Source organism: Setaria viridis, chromosome 5 (genome assembly GCF_005286985.2).
Source record: "Setaria viridis chromosome 5, Setaria_viridis_v4.0, whole genome shotgun sequence".
Classification (NCBI taxonomy): Eukaryota; Viridiplantae; Streptophyta; class Magnoliopsida; order Poales; family Poaceae; genus Setaria; species Setaria viridis.
In genome coordinates, this window is record NC_048267.2 from 26243310 (window position 1) to 26258916 (window position 15607).

At 43.4% G+C, this 15607-nt stretch overlaps 1 protein-coding gene and 1 pseudogene across 1 annotated transcript; one reads left to right on the plus strand and one right to left on the minus strand.

Annotated features, from left to right (window-relative positions):
• Positions 1 to 2823: 2823 nt before the first annotated feature.
• Positions 2824 to 4509, plus strand: LOC117858637 (elongation factor Ts, mitochondrial-like; annotated as a pseudogene).
• A 1853-nt stretch (positions 4510 to 6362) lies between these two features.
• Positions 6363 to 10645, minus strand: LOC117855042 (DNA repair protein RAD51 homolog 3). The gene is made up of 8 exons (XM_034737318.2): positions 10434 to 10645; positions 9599 to 9721; positions 9257 to 9290; positions 9119 to 9189; positions 8812 to 9038; positions 8479 to 8610; positions 8071 to 8137; positions 6363 to 6857 (listed from the first exon to the last, which is right to left on the minus strand). Exons 1-8 carry the CDS (start codon positions 10465 to 10467, stop codon positions 6679 to 6681), a joined length of 867 nt encoding a protein of 288 aa, XP_034593209.1. The 5' UTR covers positions 10468 to 10645; the 3' UTR covers positions 6363 to 6678.
• Positions 10646 to 15607: the final 4962 nt, after the last annotated feature.

Below are 15607 nucleotides of genomic sequence, written 5' to 3' on the forward strand. Positions count from 1 at the left end.
AGCTATCTGCAACTGAATGCCTGCCAATGAGTTCCAGCGAAACATAGTAAGATGATGCCGATCGGTTGTTCAAAAATCATTCTCTCCAATTTATATACATGCTGCACTTGGGCATTCCTAGATACGTACAGTATCACCATACCATACCATATGTGCAGGCGATCTTTTCACCAATTTCAGTGAAGCCGCCAACGGCATCTGCGCTGCGCCAGGCGATGATTGCATCGACAGATTCTCCTTCTCGCGCACTGGGAATAGGAGTATCATCGCATTCAGACCACCACCAGATGTGCTGTGATCCCACTCGGCGCTGGGGCCTGGCACAGCCTAGCCACTTTCTGCGCAGAATGCAATGCTAATGCATGCTCTGAAAAGGACGGCTCTCTGAAGAATATGAACGCGGCTATAGCAAGGCCCCCCCCGTTTTTTTCCTCTCCGCATGGAAACACGATGATTGTAACAGGCAGTCCCAATAATTAATACGCGACGGACGCTCGCTGCCACGTACTACTGCAGAGTGCAGAGGGGAGGAAGGCATTCATGGAGGATCCTTTTTTTGAACAATTGTTCATGGAGGATTCTTGCAACGGGGCCCCGCTCGCGCTAAGCTGGCAGCAAAATTGGAAGAGATGCCGGGATAAAGCGGGTCAGTTCATACTTCATACTGTAACAAACGCTATGGATCAGAGGGCCAGCTTAATAAAGGGCGCAGGCGGCCAACGCCCCTGCCAACACAACCACTGCTAGACTCAGAGCAAGCAGCGTGCTGATTCGTAAGAGTTCCGTACAGATTCCACGGTAAAACGGTTCGATATTTCCGGAGGAATCATGGGGCTTGTAACTTGTGTGGATTCAATCAGGTGAACATCAACCAAATGGTTCACCAATAATTTTTTTTCCAAATCTTCAAATCAATTGTTTCAGGAGTACAAGTGATTTGTTCAGTTTCTTTTTTTTTTTGAGCAAAAGTGAATTGTTCAGGTGAGCCATGTTTTTTAAGGGATTTTTTTGAGAGAGAGGAAGGGAAATTTGTTCTACAAGGACGAATTTGTTAGGCCTCAAGCTTAGTAGGCCCAGCCCAACAGATAAAAATGTAAAGCCCAGCTGCCCACGAGCGGCGAATCGACCCAACCGCATAGCACCGCGTAGTGCTGTGTGCGAGAGCGGGAACGCCGCTGGCTGCGCCGCCCGCCCCGCCCGGAGCCCCGGACTCGCTCGCGCCGGCGCTCCCCTCCCTCGATCACGCACGCTCGCCGCTGCCCCGCCCCACCCCGCCCAAGCGCGAGCCTGGGTCGTCCGCTCGCTCCGGCGGCCGTCTCCCCTCCGCTCCTTCCGCGTAATGGCTTTCTCTCTCTGATCGCGGGATCTCTCCTCATTGCCTCAGAACGCTATCACTCACCGGGCACGGCAGTTCTTGTTGTTCGGGCCATTCCGACGATGTTGTTGGTGTGATTTTTTTAGATGCCTGTGCTGGCGCTGGTTCGGGCATGTAGTTTATATGAGATCTCCGTTCTGACTCTCTCTTCCCAGACTGCACACTGTAAGGATCGTTCTTTCTTTTCTTTTTCTTTTTTACTTGAAACGGCGCTGTATCTCTACCCACGCACTCTATCGCCATTCCAGACTCGCTCCACCTGCGATTTTCTAGATCTTGAAATTGTCTCGGTAAGGAGTAATACTGGATTACTGGCTTGTGCATCTGTGTAACCTTTGCGTTGGCAACTCCATAATAATTTTCCTTTCTGTTGTTGGTAGGCCCTAGCTTGCTTCAATTCATTGAGTTCACTTTCATTTTATTGTTTCACTCCTATCTCTGCTGTGTGTAAATCAAATTCAAACCTCCTTGTCGTACTCTGCCCAATTAGTTTCATCGTTATGTTCGCTGATTGTGTCATAGACTGAAAAGGTATTGCATATATTGGTGCTGCAGTATATTCTGAGAATGTCTTGGGGTCAAGGTGCTAAGAGGCCAATACTAGGGCTTCTGTTCCGCGCTCAACAACAATCTTGCCGGGGACACAGATACTCTTCCTCAACATTCCAGGCCCATCAACTGGGCACTCATGTTCCCCAAGATGGCGTGTTTCTTAGGAGATTCAGCTCTGAGGTGCCTGCTTCGGAGCAAATGAACCTTATTAGGCAACTCCGACAACGAACAAGTGCTCCAATCAAAGATGTCAAGGCTTCTTAGTTAGCTGCAACTGGGATATCGGTTAGCTCTTCAGTCTCAGTGCGGTAGCATAATTTAGTTGACATGTTTGTTTAGTTCCACTTTCCCTATTTGAGTTTGTTAATTTCTTTCAGAGGCTGCACACAAGGACCTAAGGAAGAGAGGTGTTGCACTCGCTGCCAAGAAGTCATCACGGACTGCTGCTGAAGGTTTGCTAGCTATCGCACAAGATGAGAAAAGGGCTGCTGTGGTTGAGCTTAACTGCGAAACTGATTTTAGAAAGAAATGATGTTTTCCAGTACCTGGTTGGTTTCTTTTCCAGTAACAGTTTTATCTTAATTATCAGCAGCTGAGCTGCTTTGTTGATTTCTTTTTAAAACTGTTACACATAAAAACAAGTTACAAATGAAACTGGATGACAATTTAGTGGCAAGGTTCTTCTAGATTCATTTCTTCAAGACAAGTACATAGTGATTGGGAACTTAAGTTTGTCTCCATTTAGCACAATTAAATCATTTGTTCATTACTTGAAGAGTAAATGCTGATCTCTGCTTTGGTACCTGTGAAATACTAGAGCTGATGGTCTTTCATCCTTTTCTGTTACTTTTCCGTAAAGTAGAATATGCATGCTCATATTCAGTTGTTCTAATTCATTGGATTGCATGATGTTTCTTAAACATATAGTCTACTATCACTACATGACCTGTACAAGATCTTTAGCTTTAATTATTTATATCTTCCATTTTCATTCACCATGCAGGCTTCATCATTGGCAAAGATGGTTTTATCTGCTCAGGGTCCTGGTGAACTGTTTTTGCCTTTTGGTCCTGAATATATGGAGGTATGGCATTACCCGTATGTGGCGCATCCCAAATTCATAGGTCCTGTAGAGAAAAAAAGTAATGCAGCCTCACATCAAACCCTTTTCCTGGTTAGCTATTTCTAAGTAACAATGTATTTCTCCAACCTTGCAGAACATGTCTATCAATCTAGATCATCCTAAGCTCAATGGGGAAACTACTGTCCAAAGTGCTGTTACAGAAGTTGCTGCCATGGTTGGGGAGAATGTAAAACTCAGAAGAGGTTTCATGTTGTCCACGACTGGACATGGCGTTGTTTCATCTTATATGCATACCTGTCCTCCGCCAGGTGATGAAATATTAGCTTTGTAAATTTTATCAGGAATAAGGATGAAATATTCAGATAACTAAGCATTCCTCTTTTGTTTCAGGTTTGGGTCGTATTGCTGGATTGGTCACACTAGAAGCAGAAGATAGTTCTCTCCTTGATGCTCTCAAAAGAGTTGGGTCATCTATTGTGATGCATATTGTTGCAGCAAAGCCATTATTCTTATAAAAAAAACTGGTTTATGTTGCAGCTCTAGAAAATGAACGTGACATACTGCGAACTCAGGTGCATTATTTTGATAAATACCACTCTTCCTCCAGCATGTTTGGTTCATGGAAACTTTGCCACTCTCAAGTTAGGCATATTTGACTTCTCTTAGGTTGTGTTTGGTTTGCTGCCATGGCTGTGGCATGCCAAGCTTTCTCAGAACTCTTTACCTCATGTCATAGGGTCAATCCTTCACCTTTGATGCCAAGTTACTTTAGAAATGAAATGGCATGACGCCTTGTAACATTCCAGGCTAAAAGTTCAGGGAAATCACAAATGGCTATGGATAAGATGGTAGAAGGTCGATTGAGGAAGTACTTTGAAGAAGTTGTGCTCATGGAGCAAAAATATATTTTGAATGACAGCATAAACATTAAGGTAATCTGATAGATTGCTTTCATTATTTGATGATGTACTCCTCTGAATTGTATGTCCCTAATAGCTTTACTTCGTGGTGCCATTCTTTTCAGACCGTGCTGAATGACTTGTAAAGGAGGTCGGTTCTAAAGTAACAATTGGTAAATTTATTAGAATGAGGTACAATATTATAGTGCCCCATGTCATCTCTGCCGACAAGTGCTTCTTTTTTTTGGATTGATCTGTAGTGATTGGTGGGTAGGATGGTGATTTTGGTTGTTTAACCTCTTGCTATTGTGCATTTTTTTTGCGGGTAGCGTAAACGTCCTTAGCACACCATGTCAAATGATGATGTTTCTCATTTATGGAAATAAATATGCCAGGCATAAATTATCTTACGAAAAATGCGACTCGTAACCTCTGCTTTCTTACCGGTTTCCCCGCATGAGTTTATCGACTTAACTCATCCTCAAATTTATTGAATTTGTGCTGTAGTTTTATTTGAAACCACATTTTGTGTTCACATAATCAATTGTTAACTTCCGTGTTTTGTGTTTGGCAGGCCTGATGCCGCTGATGGGCTATAGGCTGTGCCCCGCGATGCATAGATTTCATGCAGAGATGGATCATTTGCGATCATTAGGATAAACGCTTTGAAGTTAGATACCTTAGTTTCCCAAGAACTTTGTCTCCTAGTTGCCCCAACCATGGTGTTGTATCATTTGCATATGCTGACCAGTCACCAGTCAGCTAGTTAGAAGTACGTCTATAGCAAAATTTTCCGAAAGGCTTCTCTTCAGAAATTGAATTGAGCTGAATAATGGCCAAGCAAGGTAGTTATTGCATTCTGGCCTCTGGGGCATTCACCTTGTTTTGGTAGTTCTAAGGCCACCGCACCAGTTTCCATCACGTAATTTGACGCCGTTTTGTTGGCAGGAGCTTCAAGAGGGCAATGGATGTGACACTGACTATAAGATGTGCAAAACTTACGTGTTGTATGTAAACGGGCAAACGGCCTATTGATGGAGCTTGATCGTTGACGTCAGGGCACCTTCATTTGTAATTTGCTGGATCTCATACCCCTTGGCAATGTGAAATACTGGAGATAGGATGTGGGGTTGAAAAGCCAAAGTTTTTTTTTCTCTGCACCTGGGACCCTAGTAGTTCCATATGCAATCCTCAGCAGTTTCAGCGAAGCCAGAACCAGTACGACAAATATCGAGATTCTCACATGCCAAGCGCTGTGAGCAGCGTGTCAACAGTGTGTTTGGTTGTGTGGTGGTTTTTGAATATCAATAGTGTGTTTAATTGCGCTGTGGTTTTTGAAAAAAGTAGCTGTGGATTGTGAAGGGTGTATTTGGTTGAGCTGTGATTTTTGAAAAAAAGTAGTTGTGGACTGTGAAAAAGTTACTCTAAATTATAGACTGTGAGAAAGCAAAAAGCGGTTTGGTGAAACAACTTTAGCATTTTAGAAATACTTACGAGCTGATCTTACGTGTCATTCAAAGTCCATCCGACCCAACTCTCTCCCTCTCTCACTTACAAGCGGATCCCACTCATCGTCATCATCTTCTTCCTCCGGCAGTACACAGATCAATAAGAGCCTTGTTGGCGGATCTCGCGCGCGCCGGCGGCAGCGGAGCTCGCGCTCCCGCACCCGCCTGCGGCTTATCTCTGCCAGCACCCAAATAACTCCAATAACCCAAGCAAATCCTCTATACGAGAAGAGCACAAGTGCAAGAAGCTTGGCGAAGATCGAGAGGAGGAGGCCCGCCTCGTCCTTTCCTGCACACGCACGGGAGAAGAGGACCGGGGAAAGGGGTGCCGGTGGAGAGGGAGGCGGGCGTTCTGGAGAGGGAGGGGAGCTGCCGACGTCGACGCCCAGGCTGCCGCCGCCGCACAGCCCACCGCCGCCGCATAGGGAGCCGTCGGGCGTAGAGGAGCGGGCCTGTCGAAGAAGACAGAGGGAGAGAGGGGGCCGCCCGGAGGAGAAGAGGGGCCGAGGGCCGACCGGCCAAGAGCCATCGGGCGTCGGGGAGGTGGAGCGCCACGGGTGGGAGAGGGGGTCGCGGGCGGGAGAGGAAGGGGAAAAAAGAAACGAACCGGTACAACGTAACCGTGGGTAAATTTCCCGAAACGTCCGATTCACAGCCGGTGTGAGAAATTAAAGCGGTTTGTTTTAAAGCACCTGACAGGAAGCCTAGTCCCTTTAGTTCGCTTTTAGCAATTTTTGGAAGCCAAAGCAGCTTAAAAGCTCCCTAAAAAGTCAGGTCAAGTGCCCAGCCTGCTTTTGCCTAAAACGGCCTGGAAAGAATGTTGCTGATTTCCCAGACGAAAACATCAGGATTTAATCTAGGGCATTGACAAACTTTTGCATCGATGAAAAAATTTGTTGTAACTGAGTCGAATTTAAGCTGACAGCAAAGATGCTGGGACAAAATGGATCACAATTTACAGAACTGCATACGATAGGGCCGAGCCACCTGAAAGAGCTGGTAGAATGTGTCACATGTTCAGACACATCAGACTTGATAATGTATGTATTTGAGTTAACGATGGGTCAACCAAACACAGTAGCATTTTTTTGCGGCATCTAGTTCCCTACAATTTCTACTTACAGCACTACGCAATTAAGACTTTGCAAAATGGTAGGATTCTCTACCAATCACCTAACTTGTCCAAAGGATCCATGAAGGAATGCAGTTAATTTAGTCGCACGAGCATAGAGGATATACAAGAGTTGGGCACCAACTTTGCTATGCTACTCGGACTCTCTTGTGATTAGGACTCACAGCATCCCTCACCCCTTTGCCTGTCACTGCATACGGTGCTGAAGCTACTGGAAGTGAAGGAGATTTGTCCAGGTGTGCATACCGATCATTCCCGTTCCAGTAGAGAATCAGTCGATTTGTGCACGAGTGGGACCAGCTGTCACCTACATAACAAAGATCGTTATCCCCATGTCCTGAAAAACACAGTTCAGGTGTCCGATCCAAGAAATATTCAAAAGAGAAAAATGCTGCGAAAAAGAAATAAACAACACAATTAACCATCTACTTGAAAACTAATTTTGCCAAACATCCATCCGAGCACACTGGGAAAAATACTAGTTATTGTCATAACTTGGACACCATCAGAACTATAATCACTTTACCATTACATCAGTACTTAGCATGGAATACCTGTTCCTAACTAATCCAAAGGAACAGTGTTATGTAACTTCAAGCTATGTGATCCAATTTCCAATTCAGATCGGGGGGGGGGGGGGGGGGGGGGGGGGGGGGCATTCTGCTTTTATAAAAGATGACAATAGTAATGACATGAACACATGGCTATGAATATGAATAACCAATGAGGTTACTGGACTGTGTTCTCTATGAGGCCTCTATAAATTCCCACATTAATCAATAGAAAAGGAGGAAATGACAACAATAAGCTATTTGATTAATTGAGATCAGAAGCAAAGAATCCACAGGTTCTGATCCTTAGACGACAGGGGTAAACAACACCAGGAAGGGAAGCCAGCAGCAGAGGCTGCTTGGGACGAGAGGACACTATATGTTGGAATGACGAATTTGGGTGCAGGGATCATACTGATTCATCCTCATTGCTTGCCTCAAATAGATGCCATGACCTCCCACATATAAGAGCAGGTCTAAACAAATCCAATTAATCAAACCTTATATTTTTTATTTTACGGCAACAACTAAATTATTTAGAGATAAACCAAAGCTAAGTTTGAGGATTGCTGCTACTGTGCTATCACCGCATATAATATCACACTGCTTGATTCCGTGGAGCCATTAAATAATGGTGTGCATTATTTAACAAGAGATGTATGCATGCTGATTGTGTGAGAACCACAGCTCCAGTTTCAATTTCTAGCGTGCAATTTGGCCAGTTCATATATACTGTTAATTGGAATGGACCAAAGTTTTTCTTGTAATTAGGTAAAAGCTCCAGGTCCATAAACATTTCAGTGGTATCAGAAATGCGTGAGTATAGAAAGGTGTAATCTTGATAACAAGATCACATGATTATGAGTTTTTTTGTTTCAGAAGTTACTTTGTGAACAATAGGAACCATAAGCATCTAAAATTGATTTGAAGATTAAATAAAGGGTTATAATTGTATGAATAATAGCTGACCTAGAGCAAGAGCCAACTGAAATGATCCTTCTGTAAATTTAGTAGTGACTTGGTTCAACAAGACAACCTGCTCAACAAAACAAGATGATTGTATGTTAGCTTCATTTGATAGTTATCTCTACCTATTTAACATACAACCATCACTAATTTGTAGAAAGTCAGCTTAGCAATTCATACAATTATAATAGTCACCATTTGATTTTTAGGAAATTCATAAGTCGTATAAACAATCAAGCTCAGTTCAACTGGTGGAGTTTCCCTTTCTTACTAGTTTAACCATAGCTGACCTTTAGTGGGAAAATGAAATGAAAATCTGTACACAAAAATCTGTTTTAGAACGCGAATTATGATGGTAGTTGCCGCATCACAAGTGCTGTGCACCCATCATAAACATGATGGGAAACTTACCGCCAAGTTGTATGCCTTTGCAATCTTCATTAACTTCAATGATAATCCACTGAGCACTCTGGTCCGCAGAGCCAGATCATCAAAATCTTGTCGAAAGTGGAAAGTGACACTGTCAATAATAACTATACGCACCTGTAAAGTAGATAGACAAATATTTACTTTTGAAATGCTACATTAACTGTTGCATATTGCAAAAAAAAGGAGAAAAAATATTGCACATTACAGTTGCCCTATTGCAAAAACGTACATCAACTTGATGAAAAATGTTGACAAAACAATGGAAATTTCAGGTATTCAAGTCAAATTTCAGAAGTCAACTGTTCAGAAACTCACATCTTTGTGCTCCCCTAGGAATTTTTCCAGGTAGTTTATAGCAGCAATCTGTTCCGTATAGCTGCATATTCGGAAGTAATAGATGTCTGCCAGGAAATGCTCAGGCTGCAATTGTTTTTGGCCAGATGAAGATTTGTCATGGCTGTGTGGAAAGTGCTCCAGTATGTCGCTGATACACCCTTCAGCAATTTGGTAGACACGTTCAACCATGAAACTGCCCTCCGTGTCTGTTATGATGAAGACAATTGCTATTAGGCTTTCTCAATAAGGCACAAGATGATAGGTGTTCTTCTGTGAAGTCATTTACCAATATAAACTGCTTTCCCACCAAGGCCACCATACTCCACTGGGATTTGGACATTGATTGCTAGTTGAATCCTGAAGAAAAGTTTGTATTTAGTAGGGAGATCTATGATGCTTGCAATCAGTAGTAGGCACAACATACCCCAGTTGAGTTTTACCAACCCCTGGGACACCACCTGAATAAAATTAGTGCTATGCATTAGGTAAGTCACTTCAGACACATCAACTGAGAAATTTTTTTGTAAAACTACTTAACAGTGCAAGAGACACGAGAAGAGGAGCAGATAGAACAAGAGAGCACACTAATCTCCTACAATTCATCAGAATAGCACAAAAATTGGACAGGACATCACTAGAAAGACATGAGGCAAATAAACAAGCACAAGTTACATACATATATCTAATGGATAAAGAATTGCTGAATGCCAATATGTTATATATTTGATCAATAGCTCCTACTTGATCCTTGGAAAGTACACCTCACCTATTTCGGTGACTTCTTTGCAGTGAATCCCACCACCAAGTATGTGGTTGAGGTCACCAGAACCAGTAGTGATGTGTTTCTGTGATTGCTCATCAGAGAGCATATCCCACGCATTCTGGGCTCCTGCAATGTATTTACATCAGTATACCAATTTGGTCATTTCAATTATGGTTCTTGATGGAACCTTCAGAGCATCAGACAAACCAGCACAAGTCAGCCGTGCTGCATTATGGGAAATGGAATGCAAAGTAAGAGGAAAAAAGGTCCCAACAGAAGAAAAGTGCCCCTCCCAAGAGTGCTTCCACAAACAAAGGACACAAGAAGTCAATTCACTGCCTACACAATCATATACCAGGGAAACTAGTTTAGAGAGCCGTACGTGTAGCCATCAATTACTGACAGATTCCATTTCCCGTATTTGCTAACACATGTTGGGACTTATGTGGGTGTGCTTATGAGCAATGAAACCCAAGTACCCAACACTGTGCATCCACGAGTGTAACCCGTGAGACCCAATTAATGGCATATTTGCACTTTCTTGCTCTGGAATAGGATTGCCGTACCTCTTTTAGATTTTCAATCAGTAAAAAGTAAGCACGAATTAGTTTTCAGAAAAAGTTAAACACGAATTTGAGGCAGATCGGGATAATGCATTTCATCTCAAGGAAGAGGATAAAACTGCAAGCATCTCACACTGGGGATACCTGATTACCGTAAACGAAGGACATTCCTACCCTAAACCGAACACTACACGGGATTCAATTTCATTGCTCGCGGCAAACAAAGAAAAGACCCCCGGGGGGAACAGGAGCAGTTGGAGCAAACTAGAGCTTACCAGCTAGTATAGGTGGATTCCCGCTCGACGACATCCCCTTCCAGTAGAGGGGCGAGGAGGGAGACCGTAGATGCCGACCACTCGCGGCGGCGGCGCGCGCTTGCGTCGCCACCGTGGAAGGCTCCCTCCGTCCCTTGTCTAGGCGCGCGCCTAGGTATCGCTTCAGGCTGCAATTTTTTCAGCTGTCGCCTCAAGCGTGCGAGCAGGCCGCGGAGCAAGGCAGTGGGGAGCGCGCGCGGGCTGCGGAGCAGGCATGGGCCGCGCGTGGGCTGGTAGGGGAAGCACGTGGAAGGTGGTGCGAATGAGCCGCGGATCCATAGAGAAGCAGCTTGTGAGCGTGAGTGGCCCCAAACGATAAGAATTTGGCTTTTCTTTGACTTTATAAACATACAATAATCCATATTTTTTTAAGTAAGGAGAGAGTTATATTGATTACTCGGTAAAGATTACACTCGTTCGCAATCAATGACTCAACATATCGGAAAACCTGCATACGCTACATACGTTTCGCCAATTGTACGAGTTCTTGTTAGCGACCACCCACTCTGTGAGGAGACGAAACCTACCTCAGGAAGTAACCTAGATACATGAAAAGTTAGCTGTGATTTATCTGTACCAGGTTTAGAAGCTGCAGTAATAATTGTGGAGCAATATGATTCAATAATGGTTTTTACCACGCGTACATTCAGCAGTTAGGCGTACCCCTTCCAAGCAGGTCAAAGCTTCAGTTTCCTATGCATTCAGCCCATCAAAAATAGTCTTCCAAGCACATAATTCAGCTTTACCCGAACTTTGGCGAGAATTATAATGCCGATACCAGCGCGACCTGTTAACTGATCATAGGCATCATCTGCATCCATTTTCACCCATCCATGCTCGGGAGATCTCTAACACTCAAAAGCTCGAGCAATATTGTATTTTTTCCCTGCGTTGGCTCCTCTGTTCAAACTCTGATAGGATAGCTTTCTTACCTCTTGGGTCCTCCTTTCCCGTACGAAATAGGGTGAGTTGTAGAGATTCATCATAATTCAAAAAGGAAGCCAATAGCTGCAGTTGCGGGCTTAAGCTTTGCACGTTACATCATTTCTCATCGACCATGTTCTCCACAACATGAGTGACATCAATTCTGCCACTTCCTGGCCCACTCGAGTTAGTAAAATAAGCAGCCAAGAACTGCTGTGAGAGAATAGTTTCTCATTCAATAATGGCCAGTGTTTCCTCTGGGCTAAACGCAAATTCCTCACATGTCCACAGGAAGCCAAAGCATGGAATTCCGATTCAGTTTCGATTCCATATAACTCACATGCATTATCCTTATCTAGGTGGTGTTCCCATTTATTTATTCTTGTTGCCAAAGCATTATTCACAACTGGCCATAGAAAAAATTTAATCTTTTGTGGGATATTTATCTTCCAGATTGAGTTCCACAAGGGTCTCTCTCAGTCTCTCCCATCGGGTTCAGACTGGTGTTGCAAACACCTTGCTGTTGGTCCCTTAATTGCAGCAATAAGCTCTACAACTGTGAAGATGCCTGATTTCTCATAAGGCCATACAAGGTGGATGCTATCTGGTCTCGGGTATCTTTAGCACAACCGTCATTGAATAGTATAAAGCACTTTGCAGGGTTAACAAGTTGACCATTACCCGACAGTCCAAGACATGCTTTCATTCCTATAGTCTGCCCATGTTCTGTCTTGAAAAATAGTAAGCTAAGAAAAAAAGGTGTAGCTTTACTCTTTTTTCTAGAAATAAAAGGGGCAAATAAAAGATTGCAATTCCATGCACCTTTACTCTTTTTTTTTCTAGAAATTGCATCACGTCTCCTTATATTTGGAAGTGCGGAACCTCGCTCCCTCACCTTGCAATTTGTTTTTTCCAGATCTATAAACTTATGGAGTATATGTGTCACCATTTATGTTGCAAACCGACTTCAACATTCATAGGGGCGAAGGGTACATGGTATCTAGGGTCTTAAATGCACTCATAAGAAAATGAAAAACCAGTGATATGCACTCGTGAGGTAAACGTACCACTCTGCTTTAAGGCAAGGACATTGCTATACTTTATCAGCTTAATAGGTCGTCTCATGCAATGCCACGTAAGATTTTTGTTGATGTGGAAGAAAGAGGGTGAGGAAAAAGAAAAAAGTCATTGTTTCATGTAAGCTAAATTTTAGGACTACAAGATGACTACTCCACCATTGTACGAGTTGTGGTTAACAGGCAACTCATAATCTTTCTTTTTTTTCTATGTACAAATTAAGAAAATAGAATTACTACGAGACAACTTAAAAAGACAATCTATGTTGTTTGTTAAGTTATCTTGAATGGATGAGACCATCTATTAACTTCGCCACTGTTCGCTGAAATTACAACTGGGTTTGGTGCAGTAGTGGAAATTACATGAATGTCTTTCGTGGCCGGAGTCCGCGTGCAATGGCTTGAGAAATCACTGATAGCTTGTGAGCTAATTCTATCGTCAGTTTTAATTGTAAGTGAACATGTGATTTACTAGAATAATTAAAGAGTGAGGAAGGCCTCTCCCAAATCCCAAATTGACTCCCGTCTTCTTTCTGCCTTCTGTCCACATCGCACATGCATGTCTTGCCACATTATTAATCAACGAAGACAACTCAAACAACATAATGCACCTCGATATATATAGACAAAACATTAGAAAACAAACAATCTTATCCATAACTCAAATGCAGCCAAGTCCAGGGACCTCAAAACAGCAATGTGCAAGCTGTAAGGGCTAGGTGCTAAATGTAGGCCCGTTGGCTATGGTTTTGGATTCTCACAACGATTTATGTTTCTTTGTTTATAAAAACTACGGGAACCATTTAGATTGCCTGAATTTTATTGCAAATGACAATAATTACACATAAACAAGGTTTAGAGATCTTGCAAAGGGATTTTCGATGAGGGAGGGAGGGAGGAGCAGAATAAAATATTAAAACATACTGGTAGGACTCGAGAGCAAAAGAAACTATTCCAAGCTAACATTGTCCCTGATAGTAGAACCACAACATCTAAAAGGTCAACGAACTAACGTTATATCAACGTCTAGCAAGAAAGAGTTTGTTTCGCCTTCATGTCTGGATATTTTAGTGTTTTTGATTGTAGGGTATTGTGCTGATGGTCCCATATTGTGGTAGTTCAAGCTAGAATTTGTATTTAACCTTTGCTGATGTGCCAACCCGAGGAAGAACTTGCATTTAAGTGCAGGAAAGTTTTCCAGACTGCAAGAGTGAAAACATAATCCTCGTATGAGGTTAAGGCGACCATGTAATGATCTCATCTAGCTTGGGATTTTCCCATTGCTTCTAACTACTCTTGAATCTGCAGTACCAATGTCCAAAGTTACAGCTGATATAAGTGATACAAGATCGAGGTCCTGAGAAGCTGCATGACTGTGGTCATAGAGAGAGGGGGGGAGTTCCGAATTCCCAAGAAACCGTAGAATTCATCTGTGTAGTATGTGAGAAACGTGCCAGAAAAAGTTTCAACAAAAGTATGTGATCTACACCAGGTATCAACCCAAAAGGCTATCATATTGCCATCACCTAAAATAACCTCCAATTCTACTTTCTCCCTGAAAATCAATTTATCCGTTTTGGCAAGATTTGTCTATTTTTTTTAAAGAGAAACAAACTATATGATCCCTACCAAATATCCCTACTAAAAGAAAGAATTATTGAATACTTATAAATGCAATCAAACTTCAGACAAAGTGATCGAACTTACATTAATCAAGATAATTGATACCTACAAGCCCAATGTAGATCAAGGCAACATGAATGCAGTTTTGTAGTTCACGTATGATGCGTCATCTCGGTGTGCTGAAAGCAGCCCCCATATTGACATTTATATTTATCTCTTTGTTTGGCAAAAACATAGTTGCCTATCACACAATCTCAGTCTTGTTTACTGTAACTCTATGTTAATTTTTTTAATTTATGTTAGTTCCTATGTGTCCCAACCTGCTCACTCGCTGTAGTGGTTATCAAACATTTTCATCTTTTTCATTCACATAGGTCTATTGCACCCCCTGTCCACCTACATGTTTATTCCCCCTCTTACACTTTCTAAAATATTTTTAGCATGACACCTGGCGGCTTTGGGTAAATATTTCTTTGAGTAAAATACACCACTGGTCCTTAAACTTTTCACACTGTCTCATCCCGGTCCTAAACTCGCAAAAAGCTCAATTAAATATACAAACTTGCTAATCGTACCCTATGAGTCCCAAATCTTAATAACTTGACTTAAACTGCCAATATGATATGCTGACTTGGCTATGACATGGACCTAATATGTGGAGTCCATCTCTCCTCTCTCTTATCCACTCTCTCATCCCTTTCTCTCTCTCATCCCCTTCACCAGCGCCTCGACGTTGGCACGGGCACGTGCCTTTTGCCGCCTTCTATGCAGTTGCCAGACTATCTGCTCGCCACCTTCCACGTCGTCGCCGGACTACCTCTCGCCGCCTTCTTCATCCCCTAGCGCGAGCAGTGCCCGCCGAAGATACATCAGCTCCTCTTCGCCTCATCTTCCTCGGCCTCTGCCTCTGTCTTCGTCGTTCCACCCGGAGCCCCCAGCGGCATGGCGGCAGTCCAGGCTTTGGCACGCACTCCAGGGGATTTGTGCCTCATTCCCCTGAGCCCTCCCCATGCCCGACGAATCGAAATGCTCTACACCATGCGTTCCTGTAGATCCTGCTACCACCTTGAGCATGGCCGCCACCGTTGTTCCAATGCTTTCCTCCACCAATTTTCTGCCACAGATGGATTCGCGGAAGCCTAGGTGACCGATTCCACTACTTCCCAACCCTTTGTCCGCTGCTGCACCCATGGATGATGGAGCTTTGGGCAGCCGACCATGGCGGATGGCGGCGTCACAAGGATGGCACCACGTCCCTCTCTGTTCTCTCGCCCCTTCCTCTTCTTGGGCCAAAAGTCCAAGCCCACGTAAGAGAGAGAGAGAGAGAGAGTGGAGAGAAGGGGCCAGTACATGGTCCTACATGTCAGGTCTAGTCATAGCCCAGTCAGCATGCCACATGGATGGTTTAGCTAAGTTACGAAGATTTGGGACCCATGTAGTACAATTAGCAAGTTTGGGATCTGATTATGCATTTTACAAGTTTGGAGACTGGGACAGCACATCCTTACAAGT